Source organism: Ceratotherium simum, chromosome 25 (assembly GCF_057802395.1).
Source record: "Ceratotherium simum simum isolate JZ-2026a chromosome 25, ASM5780239v1, whole genome shotgun sequence".
Taxonomy (NCBI): Eukaryota; Metazoa; Chordata; class Mammalia; order Perissodactyla; family Rhinocerotidae; genus Ceratotherium; species Ceratotherium simum.
The window spans coordinates 19,580,949-19,608,703 of record NC_141924.1 but is presented as its reverse complement, the minus strand read 5'-3'; the positions used below and the strand labels follow the sequence as shown (position 1 = coordinate 19,608,703).

The 27,755-nt window shown below is 42.4% G+C and overlaps 2 protein-coding genes across 7 annotated transcripts in view; both read left to right on the top strand.

Moving 5' to 3' along the window:
• Window positions 1–1,070: 1,070 nt before the first annotated feature.
• The window catches only part of TXNRD1 (thioredoxin reductase 1), a 65,604-nt gene continuing 38,919 nt past the window's right edge, over window positions 1,071–27,755 (top strand). The window contains exons 1-5 of one of the 6 annotated variants that reach the window (XM_087449013.1): window positions 1,071–1,233; window positions 2,666–2,775; window positions 21,600–21,937; window positions 23,637–23,759; window positions 26,243–26,315. In XM_087449013.1, coding sequence (XP_087305139.1) covers window positions 21,632–21,937; window positions 23,637–23,759; window positions 26,243–26,315 — 502 coding nt within the window. In that variant the 5' untranslated portion in view covers window positions 1,071–1,233; window positions 2,666–2,775; window positions 21,600–21,631. Of the gene's footprint in view, window positions 1,234–1,292; window positions 1,444–2,665; window positions 2,776–2,825; window positions 2,967–5,198; window positions 5,330–21,599; window positions 21,938–23,636; window positions 23,760–26,242; window positions 26,316–27,755 lie in introns of those variants that run through there. The other 5 variants (XM_087449014.1, XM_004418047.3, XM_087449015.1 and 2 more) reach the window with 5 other exon arrangements.
• Window positions 13,286–21,593, top strand: EID3 (EP300 interacting inhibitor of differentiation 3). The gene has a single exon (XM_087449017.1). The coding sequence runs from the start codon at window positions 13,380–13,382 to the stop codon at window positions 14,490–14,492; it is 1,113 nt and encodes a 370-aa protein (XP_087305143.1). The 5' UTR covers window positions 13,286–13,379; the 3' UTR covers window positions 14,493–21,593.

The following is a 27,755-nucleotide window of genomic DNA, read 5'->3' as shown; positions in this document are numbered from 1 at the left end:
ATGTTGTTTTCTTCCTCAGTCCCAGCTTTCTTTTCCTCACATTTTTCATTCTTTACTCCTTATATCACATTGTTTCCTGAACACCTATGTGCTAGGCCTATCCTCTCTTCTAAGGACCCCAGAATCAGGCGAGGCGCACGCTGAGGTAAATAACCATTGTGCAGGGAGAGTGTTGGTTTAGTGTGTGTGTAGCTGAGAGGCTACACCAAGCCTCCAACTTGGGCTTTGGAATGAGCTCAGAGGAGCAAATTGTCGTTGTCTGCCAGTTCAGAGAGGTGTGGCTTCTTGCTGCCTTAAGAAACCAGCAACCCTTTCACCCCAGTGTGCTTCAGTCTGGCAGTATCCAGACAGACAAGTGGGAAAGACATTCATGTATTTATTCAGCAAATATGCACAGTTACCTACCAGTGCAAGGTGCCCAGTAAGAGCAGGGCAGTACGAGAGAGCATGGCTCACTGGGGCAGCCGCAGGTGGCTTGGCATGGCTGGAGTTAAATATACTCTGTTTTCCTTAAACATGACAAACCAAAACCTGAGTAGCTTAGGAGGAAGTACTGTTAAGGGGAAGTTGGTGAGAATTTGTCACTTCAGGATTAGTCAGGGTGAACTAGATGTTTCTTTTAAAAGCATGATAACTTCTTTTAGGGAACTGCCAGACTGACTAATCCATTACCTTAGGGCAATGGGTCCCAAACTTTGCTGCTCACAGGAATCACCCAGGGAGTTTAAAAAAACTCAGATGCCCAGGTCGCACCCAATACCGATTACATCAGAATGTCTGGGGGTGGGAGTCGGGCGCAGTCTTTTTCAAGATCCTCCCATGATTACAATGGGCAGCAAAGGTCTGGAGTCACTGCCTTAGGGCACAGTACAGTTTTGTTCAGTTAAAACACACTCTTATTTTGGTTCCGGTTCCAAACGTTCCTTAAATTGTTTTGCTCGTTTCTTGGGCTGGGGGCGCTACAAGCAGGAAGAGGATGTGGTGTCATCCAATTAGGAGATCCCGCTTTGCTAAGCCCGTCGCGTAGGTTGCCAGGGCTGCACGCGGAGTGGATTTTTGCTTTGTCATTCTGACTCGGGCTGTCAGCCCGCCCGTTCAGAGAAGGGCGTGGCTTCTCGTAGCCACTAGGAACCGGCAACCCTTTCCCTTCAGTTTGCTTCAGTCCCGCATTGCATCCCCCCGGAAGGCTGTGGGACGTCTGAAGGAGACTGATGTCCTAGAGCGCGCGATCACGTAAGCGTTGGGTTGCCTGCAGACGGACAGAGCTCCGAGCCTTTGGGCGGTGAGCACCGGGGCCGTGAGCGTCCGCCGGTCGCGCGCTGTGCGCTGGGGAAGGGGAGGTGTGTTACCGCGAAGCTGAGCCGGCGATCGCGGCTGTCCTACGGCGGGTGAGCTGGGCCGCGTGCGTTGTTCCCCCCGGGCCAGTGGAAGCCTAGCCATGTGGTAGGTGAGACTGGGCCCCTGCCGGCTGGTGGTTTCCTTCCTCTAGCTCTTCTTTGTAGAGACAGTTTGCAGAAGATCTGAGAAAATGTTTGTATCATTTCTTAGTGTACTTGCATTTCAAGTACATTCTTGAATGTAGATAATAATGTGATGAATAGGTTGACATCCTCAACAGCATTAAGAGAGTATAACGATTTAAGGATGCTTTTCAAGGAATTTTCACACCATTGGATCCTCAGAAATTCTGAGAGCTTGACGAATCATATGTATCTCCATGTTTACAAGTGGGGAAACCGGGGCTGAGAATCATGTGACTTGCCCCAGGCTATTAAACAGGACAGTTGAGAGTGGAACCCAGTGCTTATCTCCCTCTATGGGGCAGTACAGGGTCGCGGTTGAAAGCGGACACCACACTGCCTGGGTTTGAATCCTGGCTCTGCTGTTGACTAACCAGCTGCGTGAACTTGGGCAAGTTAGCTTTTCTGTGCCTCAGTTTTCCTCTCTGTGAAATGGACCTACTTCAAAAGGGTAGTTGTGAAGATTAAGTGTTAATACGTGCAAAGTACTACCGAAGTGTCAACTGCTGTTGTTATTGTTATTGTCAAACTACTATACTTTTGAGTGTTAGTGTGGTTTTTGTCTCATGAATGGGGCTGATGTCAGTGTAACTGGAGTCTGTTGTTAATTCTGTCACTGACTCATCCTCCACCTGAGTTCACCCGTTTGTAAAATTGGACCATTAGCTCCCGGTCTGTCACATAGGGTGTTGCCGCACTGCTTCAAGGTTCTTAAATAAAAGCGCACTAAGTGGGCAGTGTCCTTATTTCAAAGAAACGTTGGAAGGAGGATTTTGGCATTCTGTATAGTTGCAGAGTTCAAAGCAAGATTAAATTGGGAGGTGTTTAGCTGAGGTAATTGTGCCTTAAATTTCCTTTTGAGGCTTTTCTGAATTCCGGATTTACTGGGACAGTAGGACGTGTAATTTTAGCTAGACTTGCAATGATGGGAGTGTGACGGGAGCTGTGGCGTGTGTAGCTGGCCCCGAGGCCCCGTGTGCGGCTAGTGCGCCGGTGGCGGGGTCCAGGACCCGAGCCGCAGTCGCCGTGCGGGGCCGGGGGGGGGGGGGGGCGCAGGGGGGCGGCGGAAGCCCCGCCCGCCGCGCACTTCCCTCCGCGGCGCTCGGCGGGGGCACTGACCCGCTCCCCTCTGCTTTGTGCCACAGAGGACGGGCGGGGCCTCGAGGGGGCGCTCTCCCAACTGACCTCGGAAACCGAAGTACCGGCTGTGTTTCTGAAACGGAGGAAGATAGGCGGCCATGGTCCCACCCTGAAGGTAGGTGGGAGACCTGAACGTGGCTTTTACCCGCCTGGGCCGGCAGTGAGCTCACGGGGCCGTCGTGGTGGCAGCCCCCCATTCCAGGCCGCGGTGGATGGGAACGAAGCTCCAAACCGAGCACATCCTCAGAAAACGACGGACACACGGGAGCCAGCTCACGTGTTCACCGAGGTGGATGGGACTGATGGGTAAATTTCAGAACTGGGGAAGCTTGGAAGAGAATATGTAACCATTTTCATCTTTTAAAATACGTTTTTAAAAGTGTCCTTTTTATCCTGTTTTCCCTTTCTCTTTTCCTCCAGTAAATCTAAACAACTTAAAAATTTCTAGCAACAGTGTAAACTGCTGAAAATGAGTTGTTTGGAGAAGTACTGAGAAAAGGGAACCAGGAAATGCCTATCTTGGTCAGTCCCTGTTATCTTCCTCTCTAATTCACCAGGGGGGAACCCTGAAACCCCAGGCTCTGAGGACAGCAACCAGGCAGCTCCTGGAGGGAGTTCCCTCCTCTCAGGTGTCTCTTTTCTTTTTTTTTTTTAATTACCTTTTATTTATTTATTTATTTTCTTGTGAGGAGTTCTGCCCTGAGCTAACATCTGTCAATCCTCCTCTTTTTGCTGAGGAAGACTGGCCCTGGGCTAACATCCGTGCCCATCTTCCTCCACTATATGGGAAGCCACCACAGCATGGCTTGACAAGCAGTGCATCAGTGTGCACCAGGGATCCAAACAGGCGAACCCTGGGCCACCGCAGCAGAGCATGTGCACTTAACTGCTTGCGCCACCAGGCCAGCCCCTCAGGTGTCTCTTTTCTAGCCCAGAGTTAACAGCTGGGCAGAGGGAAAGGAGAGAAAGAACTCTTCCCTTTGGCTGGTGGCAGGCTGGTGGAAATCCTCCCTTAGGACCATCCACTGAGGGGTGGATGGGTCCTGGCCTATGGTATTGGCAAAGTGCTGGGAGGCTGCCTGCATCCTCAAGGCAATACACAACATGGATGATGTTCTACATCAGGTGTGGTTGTTACCAGGTTAGAAAGCCTCATAATCCCATCCCTTGATCCATTTGTTTTAATTTTTGCTGATTATTTTTTTGTCCTTGTCTATTTGTATCTGTAATATTTTGTGTGTGTGTGTGTGAGGAAGATCAGCCCTGAGCTAACATCCGTTGCCAGTCCTCCTCTTTTTGTTGAGGAAGATTGGCCCTGGCCTAACATCCATGCCCATCTTCCTCTGCTTTATATGGGACGCGGCCACAGGATGGCTTCACAAGCGGTGCGCTGGTCCATGCCTGGGATCCGAACCTGTGAACCCTGGGCCACTGAAGTGGAGCGTGTGAACTTAACTGCTACACCACCAGGCTTGCCCCCTTGTATCTGTAATTTTTAAGAAATGGAACTCATACTTGAACATTGCCTTCCGAGAAGTAAACTTGAGGCCTCAGTTAAACGTAAAAATCTATTTAGATGTGTGCACCTTTAGAAAGGATATTAACAATTAATTTGCATTTTTATTTACTGTCTTCTTAAAGAATCTTATTTTTTTGAAGAATGGGTATTGGAAGTGGAGATAGACTTCAAAGACAAATAGCAAATTAATGGAAAATAATTAAAAGAGATAAAAAGGCTTTTAGCTTGATTTAAAATACATTGTGTTACTCAGACCTTTAGTTTGCAAGTAGAATGAGACAAAGATCTATTAACATTCCTTCCTGTCTGATTATTCTGTTTTCTCCACCTGTGTCATAAATTTGTACTTAAAGAGTTATACAGGTATTTGGTTTTTATATGAATTCTACACAGGGTCACGGTTTTAACATCAATGGGAGTAAAAAGAATCACTGTTTTTATATGCTTTGGACCCACTTTATTGATGTGATCTGAAGTTTTCAATTCCATATGATCATAGTTAATTTCAGATAATTAGCGAGGTGCAGTGCCATGAATGCAAAGCGTACCACCAAGTCATAAGTAAAATTAAAAAAATCATTTAGCACATCTCTCTTAAGTAAACTTACCACTCTGCTTTGTATCATTTGATTTATTTTTGGTTTTTAGTGAGTACTAAGAAACGGAAGAAGAGACACAACAAGGTGTAAGGGCTGCTGGTTTGAAATTTCCCGCCAATTGTTGCCCACATCTGGGGCTAAATGGTGGTTTCTGAAAACCTTTAGGGAACACTGGGTTTGAGTGGAGAAAGGTGTTTATTTAGTGGAGAATTGACTGCTTATAGGATTAGTGTTATAATCCTGAAGTCCACACCTTAAAAAACAAGTTTAAGGTTTCCTACTTTAATTGCAACATAAATAATGGAGAGGGAGTGCTTTAAAATGTCTGCTTTTCCTTTCTTCTCTTAGTATTGTTTCTTCCTATGGCTCCCTTTCCCCTCAATAAACAACAGCAGCAGCAGCAGCAGCAAAACCTGCCTTGCTTTCACAGTGTATGTACAAGACAAGGGAGTGAGAATCCTCCTGGAAGAAGCTGATAAGTTGGGATGACTACCTACAGGATGAAGCCTTTCAAGAAGTGTGTTTTAAACAACTGTGGTCTGCGAGCCAAGGTGCTTGTTACACCTGCATGCGTGGGCTTTACCTGAGGTCTCGTTAATTAAACCCTCTGGAAGGGGCTAGGATCTGCCCTTTATTTTAAACAAGCCCCCTCAGGTAATTCTTATGAGAACTACCACATTTGAGACTGACTTTAAGGTATAAGGTAGTTTGGTTAAGATCAGTTGCTAAATAATTAGAATTGGGGAAAACCAAACGACTACTCTTTACTACCCGAAAGATATTAGTTAGAAGATAGAGGGCCGGCTCCGTGGCTTAGCGGTTAAGTGCGCGCGCTCTGATGCTGGCGGCCCGGGTTCGGATCCCAGGCACGCCCCAAGGCACCACTTCTCCGTCCAACCCGAGGCCGAGTCCCACGTACAGCAACTAGAAGGATGTGAACCTATGACATACAACTATCTACTGGGGCTTTGGGGGGAAAAAAATGAATAAATAAAATCTTTAAAAAAAAAAAAAAAAAAGAAGATAGCAAACGGTGACTCAACAAGCAAATAAAACACTTTATATCTGAATAGAAAAAGAGGAAAATACGCCATGTGTGGCCAGAGCTTGTATGTCCATGTGTGAAATTGGAACTAGGGAGCTACTAAATTCTAAGAACTAGGAATAGAGTTCCTATTGCTTGAAGATATCTGGCTTTCATAGATATTTTAGTTCTTAAGGCAAGATTGCAAGTATTCTTATAGGGAACCTTGCTTGTATGTAATCAGGGTCTCCAGGATTCCAAAGCAAAGTGAATGAAAAAGTGCTTATTGGAATACTAAGTGCTGGACAGAGTTAAGACTTTAGTCGTTTGAGATCATAGTCTTGGGAGGTAAGACTAAAACTGGCAACACGGGACTGACTTTCTTCAAGGCAATGATAGGAGAGATGGCAGACAAAGCAGTGCATGATTAACATCCAGGTGAATTATGGAGACAGAGGAGGAGCTCAGATGTGATCATGTCGTAGGCTCAGTGGCCCCATGTTCCATTCGGGGGGTTGACACTGAAGCAAAGGCAGGTCTTCTTTCATGCCTTTCTTCTAAAGTTACCAGAACGCAGACGCTTAACTGTGAATAGACATCAGGAAATGAGTGGTAATTTAATAACTCTCCAGCCATTCTCTTTCTTTCTTAATACTCTACTAAAACTGGCAGAAAACTTGATTTCTTCTGATTCTTTCCTCTGAGATAATCCCTTCTGGGGGAGTAGTGTATCTGCTTTGGGCTTAGTTAAGGTTGAGGCCTGTGGAGAATTGAAGGACCGCTTCAAAGATGAGGGCAGTGAACAGGCTCTTGTTTACCTAAGAAAAAGGTAAAGGGTAAGAACTAATGAGATTTAAAAGAGGCATAGACTGTTAGGCCTACAAATAAATTTATCTGGTGCTGATTATATAGTAAAGTTTTTACTAGCTGTGAATCCATGTCGAGACCTAATGCCTCCTCCTCTGACTTGAACCAAGTGACAACACAAACCTCGTTTTTTCTGTGTATCTGTTCTTTGACAGTAGTATCACTGTGCTGGTGGTCCAGGCTTCAGATTTCCTCTCACCTTTCCTGCCTACTCACTTACCAGGGCCTGTCTGTTTCCCACTTATGTGCCTCCCGCCTCTATTAACTTTGCCCTGGCTATTTCAGGTACTTATTTCCTCTTGCTTAAACCATTTCAGCAGTCTCTAACTGGCCTCCCACTTCTGATCTCCCTGTCCTTCCAGTCTATCTGCTGCCAGAGTCATCTTCCTGATTGCTTCTTCCCTGCCCCCAAATCTGCATCCAAGATAAAGTGTACATTCCTTAGCTTGGTATTCTGTGTCCTCCAGGGTCTGGATCCAGCCTGCTTTTCTGGTTGTCTCCTGCTCTGCTCCCTCATCTACCAAAAGCTCGTGGGGATGCTACTGCAGCTGTAGTCCCTAAAATTTCCCTCCTTCATTCTGTTGTTTATTTCATTTCCTGACTTCTCTTCCTCAAACCCACTTTTCCAACTGCCTACCTGTTTTAGAGTACAAGGCCAGATTTGCCCTTTCTTTCCCTCTTCTGTGCCTCCCACAGCACTCCCACAAATCCTTATCGCTGGAAAAGGAGGAATCCTGCCGATGATAATTTTTCGGCTTACTTATCAAAAGTGGAGAGTTAATCTTATTCTTTGTGCCTATGTTCCCAGGTCTATATTAGAGCTCAGCAAATATTTAAGTAAACATGCCTATTAATGATGGGAGCTGCTATTTTATTGTATGTTTACTATACACTAGACTCTAAATGCTATAATACCTGGTTGTTAAATCCTCACGATATTCCTGTGAAGGAGGTGGTATTATCCAGTGTTGCAGATGAGAAAATGGAGGCCCTGAGAATTTACACAGCTAGTTAAGTGGCACAGCCAGGAATGGAACATAGGCCTGTCTGTCAAGTTCACTCTGGTGTCCTCATACTTCTGGCACTTGGCTTTCTGTTACTGCTGTGGGGATGCTTGCCTGATCTCCCCAGTGTGATTGTGTGCTCATGATTCAGGGCTGAGCCCATGCAAATCTTGGTATTCTAGCATAGCTCTGGCAAATTAACATTCATTCATTAGATGCTTGCTGAGTGGAACTGCATTCTTCTGTGCCTACTAAATTCGTTCCTTTAGAACGAAAATGATTTATTTTTATATCTTCCATGTGTTTTTTTAACACCTAGTATGCATTCAGTAAGTACTTGTTGAGTGAGTGGATGATAGTAGGGCCAGAGGAGACTCACTTAAGTGAGGGATTTAGCTACAAGGTGTCTGATTTTGTGAAGTTGGACTGTCTATCAGAGACTAAGCCCTAAGTTGTTCAGAAGAGATTCTAGGCAGCATATAAAGCAGTTCAGAATTTTAAAGAGCTGTATGATAGCGTTGTCCCCCTTCAGCAGCTTGTGACACAGCAGGTATGTCCAGGTCAGCTGAGAAGTCACATTATGTCTATTTAGCTGCTGTTTATTGAGCACCTGTGTTTTTGAGTTCACCTAGATACTATCTTTGTTACCTCTAACACAAGTCTGTAGGGCAGTGTATATATTTTATAATACATTTGTCAACAAATGTTTGCATATGATTTTTTACAAAGAGTCACAACCATTCTGTATGGCAGAGAAGACATCTAATAGACTCATTTTACAAATGAGGAAACTCAGGAAACTAATAAAGTACTAGTTTTGGGCCGGCCCTGTGGCTTAGTGGTTAAGTGCGCGCGCGCTCCGCTGCTGGCGGCCCGGGTTCGGATCCGGGTGTGCACCGATGCACTGCTTCTCCGGCCATGCTGAGGCCGCGTCCCACAATGCAGCAACTAGAAGGATGTGCAGCTATGACATACAACTATCTACTGGGGCTTTGGGGAAAATAAATAAATAAATAAAATCTTTAAAAAAAAAGGGCCGGCCCCGTGGCTTGGAGGTTAAGTGCGCGCGCTCCAATGCTGGTGGCCCGGGTTCGGATCCCGGGCGCGCACCGAGGCACCACTTCTCCGTCCATCCTGAGGCCGAGTCCCACATACAGCAACTAGAAGGATGTGCAGCTATGACATACAACTATCTACTGGGGCTTTGGGGGGAAAAATAAATAAATAAAATCTTAAAAAAAAAAATAAATAAATAAAAATAAAAATAAAAAAAAAAAAGAAATAAAGTACTAGTTTTGATTTGAACCCAGGCCTCCAGAGCTGAGGTCAAGGCTGCCTCCTTAAAAAGCCACATACCCAGGGCTTTGCTACTCCTAGTCTATCAAGACGATGCTCCTGGTCATTGCCAACTTCTGAGGTATCCCAAGAGTTGATAATTGTTCCTATAAACTGAAAGGTTTTATTCTCCTCATCTCATACCCTTGTTTATGTTAGTTCTTGAGGCTTGGCAAGTCAGCCAGCACTGGGTTTTCTGAAGTGTCAGTTAAGTGTATAACTTGACCACAGAGCAAGGGCGGAGGTTTTATATACTCTAAAGTATTTCAGTCTGTGGGTTCAAATTATTTTGTGGGACTTGACTTTCATTTTATTTTTCTTCACTAATAAAGCCATCTTATTTGACTAGCACACATAGGCAAAGCCTCTTTTAGATACTACTGGGTTTTTTAAAGAATCTGTTGAAATCCAAGGAGCTATTCATGAAAAAAATATACATAAGTAATTTTGCATATAATCTCAGACTCTTTGTTGACTTGCTTCAGAATATCTAGAAGAGAAGTCTACCCTTCAAAGTACTATTCACATTTCCATTAGTTGAAGTCTTAGTAGATTTATTTTATTATATGGTAAATTTCTTTTCACTGGTATTTGTTATAGCGGGATGTATTTCTGTATTCCTCCTTACGGATTTAACCTTTAAAATGTTTTTCTTTTCCTAAAACAACATCCAGAAGTGATGCTACTGGTTTGTATACATTTTTTTTCTATTTACTGTCTAATGTTGATTAAACATTTACTATCTTTGAGATAATTTAAGATTTAATAAGTACTTACTCAATAGTTGAAAATATTTCAGATCTATCACATAATTCTTATTCAGTACTTAAAGTACCTTTGTGATGTGAGTAGTTGTAGTCCCATCTATCAAATGAGGAAACTGGAAGCTGAGAGGGTAAGCAACCTGCCTAAGATAAAACTGATAGCTAATAGATCAAGATTGGAACGCAAGTTTGCCTCCTTACGCTGTCCATTTTCAGAAACTCATTTAAAAAACACACAGATATCTGCCTTGATCATAGCAAAGTTTACCTTTAATACTAAAAAACCAAACAAAGCAAAAATATACACACAAACATAACTTTAAAGGAAATTAAGATGAGAAAGAAAATATACCTGACATCCTGCTAATCTGACAGATCAAACCAGGACTTTTTACCATGTTTCTTCACAACTCAGTATTAAATAGATACGCTGACAGGATGAGGGGGGTAAAACTCTTGTGAAAGAAGGAACAGGAAAGTTTAGTGAGGTAGCTAATAGCAAGATAAGTCTATCTGTTAGAGTGCAGGACTCAGACTTGGCTGGGTTGCTGGCTTTGGCTCAGAAGTCTCTTCAACATCTGTTACAGATTGATCCTGCAGTTAAAACCCTGCTGGAAAAGATAGTGGACCCTATGTGAATTCTTTTTTTATTTGACCCTACAGAGACTTGTAACTTACGACACCCATCCCACCATGTTTGTGGTGAGCACTAGGGGTTATGGGAAAGAGCTTAAGAATGCTTGGAATGAATGAATCTGAACTCTTAGCAAAGGGACTGAAAAATAACATAGAAAAAACTGAAGAACAGAAGAAAAGAAATGGAGGACCATACTGAGCCCTTGGCAACAACTCCTGAAAGAGGAAAAAAGAGGAGGAGAGGAGCTAAATTATCTTGAAGGCCAAGCTGTCTATCTTGGTTGCCTGAACTAGTCTTACTGCATGAAGGTACATCTTAGTGATTTCTTTGAAGAAGTAGTACACTTTGCTTTCTGTAACAAGTCATGGAGAAGTTTACCAGTATAACCGAAATTATGTATTGCTGTTCCTTCTTTTTTTATTGAGGTCACATTGGTTTCTAACATTATATAAATATTCCTTCTTTTTAAGCTGCATTTATATAATTATTACTAGTAATTGGACCTTAGGTTATAACATCTCTGTTTAGTGATTAAAGGATTCATAAGTGTAGAAATCTCATTCTTTAAATGATTAGGGAAAATCATTAGACTTGAGATTTTTGCTTTGCAGCGACATCTAAACCTTGTGCTCTAAAGGCAGATTTAAAGGCGAAATACAGTGCATGCATGACTTTCTGAGGACGATCTAAGTTACATGTTACTAAGGTTCTTAGGGACAGGGATCTAGCATAGAATGAATTCAGTGCTGGAAATTACAATTTAGAAATATGCTTGTCTTGTTGTGTTCTGTTGCTCTGAGCAAGTTGTGTAGGCCATTATCACCTGAGAAATCCCTGTAAATGGCATTAGTAATACTTTATAAGTAGGTTGGGAGAATTAATTTATTTTTCTAAAGCATTTTGAAATCCTTAGATGAAAGGGTCTGTATGGAGCAAATTGGTATCAGCCTGTTTTCCTTTCTCTGAGCCAGGAGAAAATAAGTACCTTAGGGTGGGAAGGTTGGCTTGTCTTTTAGAGTTCTTTTATAAATTGCTTTTATTGAATATGAAGTGGATATTAGAAGCTCCCAAGAATATGGTTAATTATAAAAGCATACTTTTTTGGATTTGGGACTTAGAATTAACTGTGTATTTTCATCCAAGATTTAAAACAGGTTTAAATATTAGTCTGTAGTTGGCCAGACTTGGAGGGAAAATATGGCCCTTTGATGATCCTGGGTCCCAACTTTGTTTTCCTCCTGCTTTTTCTTTATTTCAGAGAAGGGATAAGGCTGACTTTCTGAAAAGCAGTTAACTTTTATTTTCGATTGTAGGATCTATTTCTTCCACTAATCTATGAAATTAATCTTTTGCTGCCAAATAACTTGCAATAGGTGCTGGGACAAAGTTTTTCATCTACATTCATTTATACATTCAAATATGCATACTCAAATGCCTCCATGTGAAAACAGCTTTGCTTGGAATATTTAAAACCAAGTTCTTGCTGTAGAGAAGCTAACAGTCTAATAGGCAGGATAATATCTATGTACAAGTAACCATAGTGCATGGTGTTTTTGAAAAATGTATGTTTCTTCCTGAATTACCCCTACTTAAAAAAAAATGGTGGACGACTAGTAATATAAATATTTTGGAGTGACTTAATACTGTGTTTTGCTGTTCATGCATTTGTGAAAAGCTTTCTGCTAATGTCAGAGAATAATGAACAGTCTACATGCATAGCAAGGAAGGGAAGGGGAAACTCGAGTTGACAGGTGCAGTTTTGCCGTCTCTGTCTCTCTGTCTCTGTCACAGGGGCACCTGTTGCAGTGGTTAAAAGCTTTTGATCTTGTGGGTTCAGAGTGTGCCTCTCGCTAAAAACAAAATGTATTCCTTTCCATTGTTACATATACTTTGCTACTTGTGTGACTGGTCAGCTGACCCCTTTCTCCAACTGTACAAGAATTTTCAGTGAACTAGGTAGTGGGTGAATTTCCAATGAACTAGGTAGTGGGTGCATTTTCCAACCTAGATTAGTTACCTGATTTATACATCCTTATTCGCTTTCATATTCCTTAGAACAGATTTGTGTTTAAAATCTTCATAGTTTTGCTCACCTTTTAGGGTTCGGATTTACTATCCATTTAGTCTTTGGCCTTTAGCCGTTGGGAAGCTTCCAAATAGCTCTTTTGCAGAAACCGTACCCAGTTTATTCCATCCTTGAGTGCTGGAGAACCAAAGATCACTTGAATAATACGCCCCACCCTTCTCACATGCGCTGGAAGAGACGCATCCCCAAGACGGGCCCTCCCTTCCACCATGGGGTAGGTTGGAGGGGATTTGGCTTTTGAGGGCCCCCGACGGTAAGTTTGCATTTGTATAATGAAGAATGAGTTCCAAACAACCACCTTGCAAATGAACCTTGCGAGTTCGGCCGATTTGTAATGGAGGTTCTGCGTTTCACAGTCCTTGGCTTTACGGGCAGTTTGTAATCTAGCCAGATTTAGTTCTCAAAAAAACAAAAACAAAAAGACACCCCACCTTTTAATCATATTAAGAACGAAAAATGGAGGTCGACCTAGTGGCAAGATGACAGCGAATGTTTTAGAGCGCAGGACCTTTAGTCTCCCCGCAATTGTCATAACGTTGTCCAGCTGTTTCTTTGAAAGCTACATGACACTGTTCGTAAACGCTAAAATAATAGCTGTAAATAATAGCTGTTGCTTGAACGGACACTCGGCGTTGGGACCCATTATTGCGCGCGTTCTGTGCGCGGCCGCGGGCTCGTTCGCGAACGCGGGGCCTGGGCTCTGCTGAGCCGGTGGGAGGTGGAGCGAGCTGGGGGCGGGAGCGGGGGCGGGAGCAGGGGCGGGCCTCCGGGCCGCGCCGCCAGTGCGCATGGGCGGACGCCCGCCGCTCTAACTGACCTCCTCAGTTTCTGCTGTTGTGGGAAACGTAGCGAAAGCCGTTAGCTGAGCATCAGCAGTCGTCGACATGTTTGATGAGAAAGACTCTCTGAAGGAGGGCGTGGAGAAAAAAGAGGAGCCGGTGGTGAGCATCACTGGTAGCGCGTACTCTGTGAAGCAGGCCGAGGAGGACGGAGAACCGATGAAGGTGGAAGCGGTGGGGCCTGATTGCTGCTCTGACGACCTCGGCTGTGGGGATGCCGCCATAAAACCAAACCTCCTAGGGCTCGAGGCTGACGAGGAGAAATGCCGGAATATCCGCAAGCAGTACCGGCAGCTCATCTATAACGTGCAGCAGAATCGTGATGACATAGTGAACAGAGCGAGCAACTCATTAACCGAGGCTCTTGAGGAAGCCAATGTCCTGTTTGATGGAGTGAGCCGAACAAGGGAAGCAGCCCTCGATGCCCAGTTTCTTGTTTTGGCTTCTGATTTGGGTAAAGAAAAAGCAAAGCAGCTAAACTCTAATACGAGCTTTTTTAATCAAGTAGCATTTTGTGACTTTCTGTTTATATTTGTGGGTCTAAACTGGATGGAAGAGGATGAACATGATGAGTTGAGTGGCTGTGATGATAATGTAGCTCTTTCCTTCTGGGAGACAGTACAAAAGGAAGCAACATCCTGGATAGTGCGAGCTGAAACATTCCACTTTATTTTTGGTTCGTTCACGTCAGAGCCTTCTGCACCAAAGCCCCGGCTTGACCACCAGAAAAAAGTTCACAAAATGGAAGAAAACGGGGATATGCCTACAAAGCTGAGGAAGTTGGACCTGAATGGTAATCAAGAAGCGACAGAAAAAGAAGTGGAAAGAATCTTGGGATTGTTGCAAATGTACTTTCGAAAGTATCCTGATACTCCTGTGTCCTATTTTGAATTTGTGGTTGATCCAAACTCTTTTTCTCGTACTGTGGAGAATATATTTTATGTTTCTTTCATTATAAGGGATGGTTTTGCAAGAATAAGGCTTGACCAAGACAGGCTGCCAATATTAGAGCCAATTAATATTAACCAAATGGGTGAGGGAAATGATCCCAGTTCCCATGGCAGGAAACAAGGAGTTATATCTTTGAGTTTACAGGACTGGAAAAATATTGTGGCAACTTTTGAAATTTCAGAGGCTATGATCACAAACTCATACTAAAGATTTTTGTTCTTAGTATAGGATGCGTTTTCTGGCTTTTCTAATGTATCTCAAAATGAAGAGTAAAATCTGAACAGAAGCACATATTGTATCTCTTGGAAAGTGAAAAAGTATTTTCAAGAACATCAGAAATTATTTTACTGTGCAGTGTATTTTTCTTGGTAGTTTGGTCTTCTGTTATTAAAAAAATGCACTGGCATGTTCATGAGAAAAATTTTTTGAATGCCTTTTAAGACTTAATAAAAATCCATTCTGAATTTCATAAATTACAGAGTATTTGGTAATTTGCCAAAAAATCACTTAGGATGTTCTGTGATATTACATTGCTTCCTGTTTTATAGGGAACCAAGGGAATCCCATATGGGGCTCCTAACCAGGTTGGGGGAAGAGTGAGTGAAAAAAATGGTCAAGAAAGACTAACCGTAGGGCAGTGAATCTGCAATGTTGAGTGTAAAAAAAATTTAGATGCCATATACTTCTTTACAAAGAGGACTCAGTAAGATTAATGAGTGGATATCTATAATCTAAATAATTTTTCTTGTGATGGAACTCAACAAAAGTAGTGTGTCTCTACTGTAGTAGGTGAGGTGTTAATTAAGTGCTGAAAGCTGAGTAGGAATTGGTCAAAGACAGGAGAGGTGTTCTAGGCAGGGGAGTATGGAATTGGGAAAAGTTATGGCACCAGAGAACCATAAGATTTTTAAGAAAACTATTCCATTTGAATGTTAAACTGGGCAAAAATTGAATTAACTCGTATTTTAGTATTCTCAGAGGTAGAAAATATTTTTGTCAGATTATTTCAAACAAAATTTTTTTTGACATCCAGTTATAATCTTTATCTACTTGGGTAATTTCTTCGCTGGCTTCTTGTTTCCCTTGGTAGCTTCTGCTAGTACACAGAGTGTTGTTCAGAATCAGTGATGTTTCATTGTGTGACAGCCTTGACTATTTGTTCTCCATTCAATTTTCCATTTCTTAATAGGGCTTTAAATGCCTGGAAACCGTCCCTGTTTAAACTGAAATATATGACTAATTTATCCAAATGTTCTTCAATTCATATAAAGCCATGAAGGCTTTTTTTTCTTTTTGTTGCTTGCAATTGTTTTAAGAGTATAAATTACAGCCTTATTTGGAGGTTACTGCCAAAAATTTGGATCTTTAAGAAAACAGTTTCTGAAGGTGCAGTGAGCATGCCTAGAAGCTTCTTTTCTTGATCCCTATAGGAACTTAATTGTTGGTAGGAGTGGAATTTTTACCATTAAACTGGTAAGTGGATAAGTATCTGTTTTGCATAGCAGTAATGATAAACTTTCCTGCTAAGTCAAGTGGGATGTAAAGGGAAGGGAAATCCAAAGACAGAACGAATGACATCAAGATTGAGAGGAGAGATCTTATATATGTGTGGGGAAGGTTCTTCACCAGTAATAGTGGAGGTTTTTAGCAAAGAGAGAAATTTCTCATGAAACTTGGCCAGTTATTTCCTAGTCGTTCCTTCCCCTTTATCGTGTGAAGGAGTGCTAACCTTCGCGGTGTCTACCACCACCCTTTGATTTAGCAGTCATGGAAGCATCGTTTGGTTTCTCTGATCCTCACTTAGCATGTCTCTACCAGCTGAGTTCCTTGGGTTTTCCAGAGGTTTGCTGTTTGAGGAAATAGTACTCTTAATGATAGCGAAAAGGTCTTTCCTCAGTTCCTTACTCACCCCCAGCTTGCTCTGTTAAATGCCTAGTGTCTTTACTAGGATATTTGAAACTTAGTGATGATTAAAAGCATTAATAGATAATCTGGAGGTTTGTGGAGACAGTAGTTTTTTAGGTCTTCTCTAAAGTTATAGCTGTTAAAATATAAATCAAGTATCTCTTGTTTCTATTCTTACTGGTTGTCATGACACCTGTGTTGCCTCATCACCTTGAAATTAAAGCGACTGCTAATCTTGAAGAAAAAAGGAAAATTGACCAATAGATAATTCAATTATAGAGATTAAATATGAAGCAAACTGCAAATCTGCTGGTTTCCTATTAATATAGTTAGAGTGGCTTAAATTTTACAGGTTCAATAAAATCAACTGAATTTTAGGAGAATATTATGGAAAGTTCTTTAAATTAGAACTTTATTGTATAACAGAACCACTTTCTGATCAAAGGATCTGGGATCAGATCTTCACTCTCTAACATTCTAGTTAGAGACTTGGGGAAAATTACTGAACCTGTAAACCTTGGGTTTTTGATTTGCTAGGTGGGAATAATACCTATCCCTTAAGTTTACAGTAAGGATAAAATTAGGAAATGTATGTGACAAGTACTTTGAAATGTGAATTACTGGGTATGGTGTAGTGAGAAAAGCAAGAGATTTGTGTTTCAGTGGGTTCAATTCTTGAAGTTTCTTAATCTCTAAGGCCTGCTATATCATCATTTCTGAAACGGGAATGACATCTGCTTGGAAGACTATTGTGAGGATTAAGTGGGATAGTAGATGTAAAACATCTAGCACAGTGTCTGGCTCATCGTGAGCACTCGTGTTAGTGCCTCACTTTCTGGGTCAGGGTCGGAAAGCCCATGCTGCCACCTCCTTCCATGGTGACATCTGTGTCATAGTTCAGTTACTTTCCTTTAAGTCTGGATGTGACTTCCTCATAGTCTTGCCTTTGTTCTGGGGAATCCCATACCGAGCACTTGGAATTGGCACTTTGTTAATTTACTCAGTGCCACTGTGCCAGGAACTGCTCTAGGCACTGATGGGAAAAGTGGTGGACAGAAAATTGCCCATCTCTCATGGAATTCATATTTTAGTGAGTGTATTATTTTCCTATTGCTGCTGTTATCAATTACTGTTTAGTGGCTTAAAACAACACAAATCTGTTATCTTACTGTTCTGGAGGTTGGAAGTCAAATCGGTTTTTCTGGGCTACAGTCAAGGTGTCAGCAGGGCTGGTCCCTGTTGAGGCTCTGAGGGGAGAACCTGTTTTCTTGCCTTTTTCAGTTTTTGGAGGCCGCCTGCATTCCTTGATTCACAGTCTCTTCCTCCATTATCAAAGCTGACAGTGCAACCTCTTCTGTTTTCACGTTTTCTACTGTAATGAAGCCTCCCTCTTATAAGGATACTTGTGATTAAGTTGGGCCCACTGAGATAATCCCGGAAGATCTCCCCATCCCCAGGTCCTTAAATCACATCTCCAAAGTCCCTTTTATGGGTAGTGTATTCACAAGTTCTAGGGATTCGGACTTCGATGTTGGAGGACCATTGTTCAGCCTATCAGAGGGGGAGTCAACAATATTCCTATTAATGATGATTGCTCTGTAGAAAAACTGCTTGGATAATGGTTGAGATGCTACCTCAAAGTGATAAGGGAAGGCCCCCGGGAGGGAGGCATTTGAAATGGAATCTGTTTGTCATAAGTAATTTGCCAGAGTAGTTGATAAGAGTAAATGTTAAGTATTACCTTGGCTCTAGATATTTTAGGTGCGTAATAGCTGAAGATCTAGATAATTAATTGGTCATGGAGAATCAACTTCCCTGGTTCTACTTGGAGGAGGATAGTGTAGCAAGAACCTCTACTTCCGTGAACTTTTAATTATTTGATTTGAGCTCACTTGAGTATTATTGTTTGGTACTTTCCACCTAGCACCCGCCAACAACATTGACTCAGAATTTCCCTAGGCCAGGAATTGGCCAATTTTTTTCTGCAAAAAGCCAGATAGTAAATATTTTAAGCTTTGTGAGCCATATGATCTCTGTTGAAATTAATCAACTATGCTATTGTTGGAAAAACAGCAGATATTATAGACAATATGGAAACAAATGAGTGTGCTATTTTCCAATAAAACTTTATTTATGGGTACTGAAATTTGAATTTCATATAATTTTCATGTATCATGAAGTATTACTCTTGATTTTTTCCCCCTTATTAAAAATGTTAAGAATCATCCTTAGGGACTGTTAAAAAAAAACCCAAAAAACTGGCCTACTGGATTTGCGCTGCAGGCTGTAGTTTGCCAGCTTCTGTCTTAGGCTCAGGGCCCATTCTCTCCTAGACTGTCTGTAGCATTTAAGCCATCATTTAGTGTTATTTCTTTCCTGCCACATAATCCTCCAAAGCACAAAGAGGCTTGAGGTACAACCCCAGTGGATGCTGCAGCATGTCGGCAACATAGCAGTCAGATTTCAAAGGAAGTTGGCTCCTGGTGTGGGTGAGATAATCACTGTAGACAGGGTACCCAGGCAGGAGAATTGAAGGAACTTGCCCAAGATCAGACGTAAGTGGCAAAGTCAGGTTCAGGTTTGGTCTATATCTAAGCTCCTAACCCACTATGCTATATGCCTTGTACTTTTCCGGTGTTTTACCACAACTTTTATTTTTATGGATGAGAAAACTGAAACCCAGCCTCTTGATATTCATACCAGAGTAGGAACTAGCACCTAAGTCTTTTATTCTGGAAATATTTTTGAAAATCACACATATATATCACAAAGTTGGCACTGGTGATGCAAAGATGAAAGACAAGATGCCTGAAGATGCCTGTCCTTGCAGAGTTGGTGAGATTGTGTGATGATGCCAGTGGGATCTCAGAGGAGGACCCAACTTGAGGGCACTGTCAAGTAAAGACTTCCTGCTAAATATTGAAGGGCACAAAGGACTGGGGTGGAACAGCCTGTGCTAAGTGCCCTGACAACATGTGTTAATGGAGTTGCAATTAAAAAAAGACAGTGCTCTTTGGAGACTTCAGCGAGACTTCATGGAAGGAATGGGTGTTATGTTGGAGTCTTAGAATGTTGGTAAAGGAATCCCCCAACCCCTAAAGGAATGCTTTAGGAGGGTAATGTGTTTGTGTACGTTGAATACAAATAATCTAACATTGTGCAGTCTGTCTGTGCTGGATCAGGATGTGTGACAGGAAGAGGGCATTTCATGTGGGGGGCGGTGCAGGGAAGTGCGGGGAGCATCTGTAAAACACTCTGGAGCTTTTGACTCAGCCCCAGGCCAGTTCTCTTCTTTAGGAAGGGGAAAATTAGTAACTTGAAAGGATTTTTCCTACCAGCCACTGTGCTGATATGCATTATCTCACAAACTCAGCAGTTTGGTGAGGTATAGGGGTATGTTAACTTCATTTTACAAAATGACAAAACAGAGACTCCTAAGGATTAGGTGATTAGCCCAAGTCACCTAGCCTCAAGAGTGGTAGAGCAAGTATTTTAACCTAGGTCACTTCAACACCAGAGCTCACATATGATGGTAAAAAAAAAACCCAAAAAACAAACAAACAAAAACAGTACAAATCTGTGCCGAAAGGACATGAATCGTGTTTGGGGGGGAAATGAAAATTACTTATTCTAATTTTAAAGAAACCTAGCACACTTGTTTTCAGTATTGCGCCTTTTTGGGGGGAGTCTGGAGCAGTGTTTTACCCGAGGAAGGGTGGGGGAAAAGCATTGCTGTGAGAGGCAGATGGGAGAAATGGAAGAACATCCTCTATGTGAACCCGGCAAACACCTGCAGGTGAGGTGTTGTATATTTACACTATATCCTGTAGCAGTGGTTCCCACAGTGTGGTCTGGATTCCTCCGGGGGCCCCTGAGGCCCCTTCAGGGAAGTCCTTGAGGTCAAAATTGTCTTCATAGTACTAAAATGCTGTTTGCCTTTTTTTACTCTTAATTCTCTTGCAAGCCTACCACGGAGTTTTCCAGAGGCTACATGATAGGCAGTGTTGCAGCAGACTGAACACAGAGAAGATAATGAGTTGTTTTTTATTAAGACAGACATTAAAGAGAATTACAAAGATATAAAACAAGGCCACTCTTCTCACTAATTAAAAAAATATTTTTAATAAATTATGTTTAACAATAATGTTTAAGATATTTAACATTTTAATAATTTAGAATATTTTAATATTTAAAATATCTTCTCAGTTTTAATTTCTAGTATACTAAATATTAATAAATAAAACCCACATTAACTAAAGCTCTTTGGGATCCTAAATAATTTAAGGTTGTGAAGGGATCCTGAGACTAAAAAGTTTGAGAACTCCTGTTCCACATCAGCTGCTATGGTCAGCGGCCACCATTTCTAACAATTGTAATTGGGGGAGAATAGGGGGCATTTTTCTCCTGTCTCTTCTTGCCTCGTCTGTGTGCTCCTTCCTTAGACTGTCTGGGGGAGCTGTCTTCTACTGTCTATCTTATTTATATTTCGGGTGGGAAACCACTTACCTGGAGCTGAATGACAGCAATTTCAGTTTTTTGTTTTTTTTGTGTGTGAGGAAGATCAGCCCTGAGCTCACATCCACGCCAATCCTCCTCTTTTTGCTGAGGAAGACCGGACCCTGAGCTAACATCTATCGCCAGTCCTCCTCCTTTTTTTTTCCCTTTTTCTCCCCAAAGGCCCAGTGGATAGTTGTATGACATAGTTGCACATCCTTCTAGTTGCTGTATGTGGGACGCTGCGTCAGCATGGCCAGACAGGTGGTACGTCAGAGCGCGCCCGGGATCCGAACCCCGGGCCGCCAGTAGTGGAGCACACACACTTAACCGCTAAGCCACGGGGCCAGTCCCTAGCAATTTCAGTTTTAAATTGGATTAAAATTTAAAAACATCATGTTTAGTTTTGGGGTCAGCTGAATGCCTTAATTGCCTGTGTCTTACTGATGTTACTTTACAGGGTTAAAAATGTTCAGGCTTGCTCAGAGCTTTCTTTGTAAAATCTGTGCATTGGTTGATATAATTTGACTTGAAGCTTGAACCATAAGAACCCAGGTCTGATAAAGAACAGGATGGAGGGAGTATGTGGCTTTTCAGCATGACAATGTATTTTCTTTCTCTTCCTTTCAGATATGTTGGGGGAGGGGGTTATAAGAACGGGTGGTTTTTATTTAGGCAGTCAACAATTGTGTTCTGCCTCCACCTGTGTTAAGTACGTGCAGATAAAACGAGGCTGAGATTAAAACTGGTTATTTTTCCAGAAGAACATCTAAGTGCATTTGTTAGTTAATTCTTTGAAACCAGCAAGTCAGCCTTATGCTCTGTGAGACCCACTAGAGAGTAATGTTTGTTATCTGAAGCTTATATTAATCATTTGCTCTGAACGGCTGTTACCAAATTGTTTTTCCCCCACAGTGCCTTGTATTGAAGGAGGAGCCTCTGCCGTAATGCCAGTTGATGAATACTGGCTGTGTTTACCAGCCTCTCACGTTAGACCTTTTGTGCAGACGATCAGAGTGGTGCAGTCTTGTCCCCATTGTTGCTGGTTTCCAGGTGTTCTCCCTGTAGTCCCTGAGCCATCGTGTGTACCTGCCATGCTGCCAAGGGGCAGCCACAGTGCCGAGCCGCCTCCTCCACCTTCCTCCACTGCACCCCCTTCCTCATCCCAAGTGTCCTATTCTGCTGACCCTAAGCACTGCCTTTCGCCCCCTACATCTGATGATAGGCAGGAGAAAAATGTGCGATGTGGGCTGGTAAGTTTGGGGGCTTTTTGGATTATTAAGTTTAAAACTTGATTTTTAAAAAAACATTTTTTTTTTTTTTTTTGCTTTTTCCTGAGGAAGATTTGCCCTGAGCTAACATCTGTGCCATTCTTGGTCTATTTTGTATGTGGGACGCTGCCACAGCATGGCTGCCAACAAGTGGTGTATGTCTGTGCCCAGGAACTGAACTGGGCCACTGAAGCAGAGCACACTGAACTTAACCACTAGGCCGTGGGGCCGGCCCTAAAAAAACATTTTTTTTGTGCTTGTTAACAACTTTTCCAATCATTATTTCATGTTAGCACAGAGTTTTGTTTTAGTAAAAGGTAATATTAAATATATCACCAAAACAGTGTTCCAAGCTGATAGGAAATGTAACTAATGTGTATAAAAACTAGTGGAGGGGCCGGCCCCGTGGCTTGGTGGTTAAGTGAGCGCGCTCCACTGCTGGCGACCCGGGTTCGGATCCCGGGCTCGCACCGACGCGCTGCTTCTCCGGCCATGCTGGGGCCGCGTCCCACATACAGCAACTAGAAGGATGTGCAGCTGTGACACACAACTATCTACTGGGGCTTTGGGGGGAAAAAATAAATAAATAAAATCTTTAAAAAAAAAAAAAAAAAAAAAAACTAGTGGAATGAAATTATTTATTTAGTTATTTTTTGGTGAGGAAGATCAGCCCTGAGCTAAATCTGTTGCCAATCCTCCTCTTTTTGCTGAGGAAGATTGGCCCTGGGCTGACATTCGTGCCCATCTTCCTCTACTTTATATGTGGGACGCCACAGCATGGCTTGATAAGCAGCACGTAGGTCCATGCCTGGGATCTGAACCCTGGGCCACTGAAGTAGAGCGCGCGAACTCAACCACTATGCCGAAATTATTTTGTTTTAATTAAAAGTCTAACATTTCTATTAACAGCTTGTTATGTGCCAAGTACGTGGAAACTAAATACTAAATATAGGAGGCTTGCGCATGGGTAGATTAAAGAAGTGAGCTTTACAGAGTTGTGCTTATTTATTTATTTAGGGCCCCCTCCCCCCCCCTTTTTTTGCTTATTTACAATGCCTTGCAAAAGCAGAGACTTTTCGTATTTAACTTTTCATGCAGGTAAATGTCAATTAATGATTTTGTTCTGAATTTCTAGATTTTATGCCTTACCTAAACAATGTATGTCTTACATATTTGGCTAATCTGTTTCAATTGCTATTTATCAGGCCCCTATCTTAGTCTGAGACCTTAACCCCCTCATTATTCTACCTTTGACTAGAAAGTAAAGATGATTGCCAAATTGTATTGATGGTTCTATTAAAAGCATACAGTACAAATGCTTTTAAAACCCAGTTTAACGATTTTAGGAAAAAAGGACTGATGATCAAACTTAATTTAGGCCTAAGTTGATTTTCTTGGGCCATCAGGACCTTACTTATGTAGAATTAATACAGGAGCACTTCAGAGTAGCTATCCGTGATGTGAAAAGACCATTAGGACAGTCCTAACATAGCAAGTTACTGATCACCACTTGAAGGAAGGTTGAACATTTCCATTTGTATGCCATAATATGAACCAAACAATATTTTTCCTTTGAAAATTCCCTTTGCTTTTCTTTAAAGAAAGATTTTCCCTTAAAACTTGGCAGACATTGCTGCTTTTGAGTTAAATTATTTTCCCTTCTATTGTTTTTCTTCTTTAGGCTTATCAGGAGGGCAGACTTCAAAAGCTCCTGAAAATGAATGGCTCTGAGGATCTTCCCGAGTCCTATGACTATGACCTCATCATCATTGGAGGGGGCTCAGGAGGACTGGCAGCTGCTAAGGCAAGGCTCGTTGTGTGTTGTCTGCGTTGGGTTATGGGTAGAATAGTTACGTCCCTGACAGAGTTCTCCTGGTGCACTGTGGAATTTGTTTGAGCCACTCTTGTGACATTTTGCACCTTACCTTGGGCAGGACATGTTAAGGGACTGCTTCATAAATCATTTTTCCAAGTTGAACTATATGTTCTTTATATAAAAGTACTGGCCCCAGTATTTTGGGACTCATTTTCATTTTAAGTTTGGTTGATTTTTCAAAGTTAATAAGAAAATGGGTTGGAAATGGAAATTGTATGGAAATAGTTTGAAATTAAATATATTTCATATTCCTTATAAATAATGATATTAGGTTTTTTTTCCTTTTAACAATTTCCCTATTCACAACCCCTCCTCCCCCACCGAAGGAGAGCAGTTGGATTTCTTTTCTTTTTTTTTTTGTGAGAAGGACTAGCCCTGAGCTAACATCTGATGCCAATCCTTCCCTTTTTTCTTGAGGAAGATGGGCCCTGCGCTAACAACCGTGGCCATCTTCCTCTACTTTATATGGGACGCTGCCACAGCATGTGCTTAACAAGCGATGCGTTGGTGCGCACCTGGGATCCGAACCTGCGAACCCCGGGCTGCTGCAGTGGAGCGTGCGCACTTAACCGCTTGCGCCACCGGGCCGGCCCTGAGTAGTTGGATTTCTTAAACTTAATTATTAAAAATGTTTGCCTCCTGGGCCGGCCCCGTGGCTTAGCGGTTAGGTGCGCGCGCTCCGCTTCTAGTGGCCTGGGTTCGGATACGGGCCGCGCACCGACACACCGCTTCTCCGGCCATGCTGAGGCCGTGTCCCACATACAGCAACTGGAAGGATGTGTGGCTATGACATACTACTAACTACTGGGGCTTTGGGGGAAAAAAATAAATAAATGAAAGTTAAAAAAAAAAAAAAAGTTTGCCTCCTGTGTATATGAAGTGAGCTAAGAGGATAACCACTAACTCTGTGGCCTGGGGCTGATGGGGTAGAGGATGTATAGATAAGGGAGGTTAGGAGTGAGGCTCCTGGCCCTGAATCGTGAGACACATTTTCCATGTGTGAGGGGCCCTTGGGCCTGTCATCCTTCCCCAACAGGTGCTTTTAAAAGATGAGGTGGTTATAACCCCCTCAGGTGTAGCTTGTGGTGAATCAGTAAAGGTAGATTCAAATGAAGCTGCTCAAATTAGGAGAAGGCCAATGTCTCGCATCAAGCAGTGCTTTGCTATAAATGATTTGGGAGTAATACCGGATGTATTTTGCTCTAGTGATGGTGGTATTGAAGGACACACAGATTCAGTCCCTTCAAATAACCTTTGGAGGTCTAGTTGCCAATACACAAAACTTATTCTCTCAGAAAGATAAGGGATACTCTGCAAAATGAACTTTTGTGTGTGTGTGTGTGTGTGTGTGAGGAAGATTAGACCTGAGCTAACATCTGTCGCCAATCCTCCTCTTTTTGCTGAGGAAGACCGGCCCAGAGCTAACATCTGTGCCCATCTTCCTCCGCTTTATCTGGGACGCTGCCACAGCATGGCTTGACAAGCAGTGCATCGGTGTGCGCCCGGGATCTGAACCCTGGGCCACCTCAGCAGAGCGTGCACTCTTAACTGCTACGCCACCGGGCCGGCCCTGCAAAATGAACTTTTTTTTTTTTTTTTTGAGGAAGATCAGCCCTGTGCTAACATCTGCCAATCCTCCTCTTTTTGCTGAGGAAGACTGGCCCTGGGCTAACCTCCATGCCCATCTTCCTCCACTTTATATGGGACGCCGCCACAGCATGGCTTGTCAAGCAGTGCGTCAGTGCGCGCCTGGGATCCGAACCGGTAAACCCTGGGCCACCACAGCAGAGCGCGCGCACTTAACCGCTTGTGCCACCGGGCCGGCCCCCAAAATGAACTTTTGACTGTAGTCATCACTCCCTTAAAATGGATTTTTGAAACGTTATAGATAACATCAACTTTTTCATGGGCTCCTCACATGAAAATTTTAGGAATCTGACAACTTCAGAAGAAAAATGTTTCCAGTATTCTGCCTAGAAACTAAATTAGATAATCTTTTATTATCTTAAGGGATACAGGTTGAATGAAGCGTTGTAGACTATCAGTAAATCTGTTTTACTGGCTGCTTACCACTTGCTTAGAAGTGGCCACATGTTTCTCAGATTATTGCTTAATTTGTTACTGTTTGAGTGGAATTATGTAAGAGGATTTCTAAGGTTTCCAGCTGACTCTTGACAATTTTACAGCTGTAATCTGCCTATTCTTTAAAACTACCCTATGAATATCTGAGTATCGCTTAATTTTTATCTTGGAGTTGCACTAATCATCTTGGTATATGAAATTCCCAGATCTTAATAACTGATTATGCTTTAGGCATTATAGCTTAATAAAAACAGCAGGGGTTTTTAATAACCCATTTCCAGTTTATCATGTTAACCTTTCCAACTCATTTTAATAATTTTATTTTCCAGGAGGCAGCCAAATATAACAAGAAGGTGATGGTCCTGGATTTTGTCACTCCAACCCCTCTTGGAACTAGATGGGGTAAGTTTTTAAAATACTTTAGAAGTGGATTTGTAGGAGCAGGTTTTTCTCTGGCATTAAATGGCTCATAAAACCTAATTTAAAAATTAAAAGCAGGGGCCGGCCCAGTGGCGCAAGCGGTTGGGTGAGTGCACTCCGCTGCAGCGGCCCGGGGTTCGCGGGTTCGGATCCCGGGTGCTGCACCGACGCACCACTTGGCAAGCCATGCTGCGGCGGCGTCCCATATAAAGTGGAGGAAGATGGGCATGGATGTTAGCCCAGGGCCGGTCTTCCTCAGCAAAAAGAGGAGGATTGGCAGATGTTAGCTCAGGGCCGATCCTCTTCACAAAAAAAAAATAAATAAATAAAAATTAAAATTAAAAGCAAAACAAAAACATGTACCTCTTTCACTTGTGCTAGATTAAAATGGACTCCAGTTAAATGTTGAAAATTTAGGTTTTTCCGCAGAGTCAAGATAATACAAAACCTTATCCACAGCTGTTACGATGATTTAAAGCTAAATATTTGAGTAACCTAATAGACCTAGGGGCTTAATAACTGAACGATTAAACTCTTGATCTGTGGATTTCTGTTTTAAATCCATCTCCTACATTCAGCAATAACTGGAATCAGATAGGATTCCTATCGGAATCCTATAAGGATTCCTATAAGGAATGTTAATAGATAGCCCTTGCTTCTTCTCAGTCTTGGTGAATTATATGTTCATTATTCATTTATTCAACAGTGTTTATTGAGCACTTATTATGAACCAGGGCCGTGGGGATATAGCAGTGAACATGGTAGACATGAACTTCTTGCTCTTGTGGAGTTTATATTCTAGTGGGGAGGCAAAAGATAAGCAAGAACTTTATGAATTATGATAAGTGGCACTGAAAAAATTATGTGGTGGAATAGAGAGGAACTGGATGAAGGAAGGAGTTTAACTTTGAGAAGATTATCAAGGAAAGCTTCTGAAGAGGTGGCATTTAGATAAGGCCAAAGGAATAAGAATAAGCCAAGTGTGCCAAAAGCTGAGCAAGAAATTTGTAGGCAACTTTTCTCTGTCTTCCCCACAGAATAGCACATACAAAGGTAGGTAAGAGTCCTCCATGGTTGTGGCATGGGTGGTGGGAGCTGGAAGTAAGATTGGAGAGAAAGGCAGGTGTCAGACTGTACAGGTCCTTGTAGGCCAAGATGAGGCATTTGGACCTAATTAAAGCGTAAGGAAGCCTTTGAGGAGAGGAGTAATGGGATATGTAAGTTTTATCAAGATGACTCAGCTGCTCAAATTAAAAGGAGGCAAGAAGCAGGAAGTCTGGATAAGACCGTGTTACAATTTCTAGTTCATCCATTCAGCATATGTTTATTAGGTGTCAGTTTGTGTTAGGTACTGGCCTTGTGCTGGGCATGGCCTCTCTGGCCTGTGGAGCTTACACTCCGTAGCATTCTCAGAGAGCTTCT

Coding starts and splice junctions, on each gene's coding strand:
- EID3 (XM_087449017.1), top strand. CDS start 13,380: ATGTTTGATGAGAAAGACTCTCTGAAGGAGGGCGTGGAGAAAAAAGAG.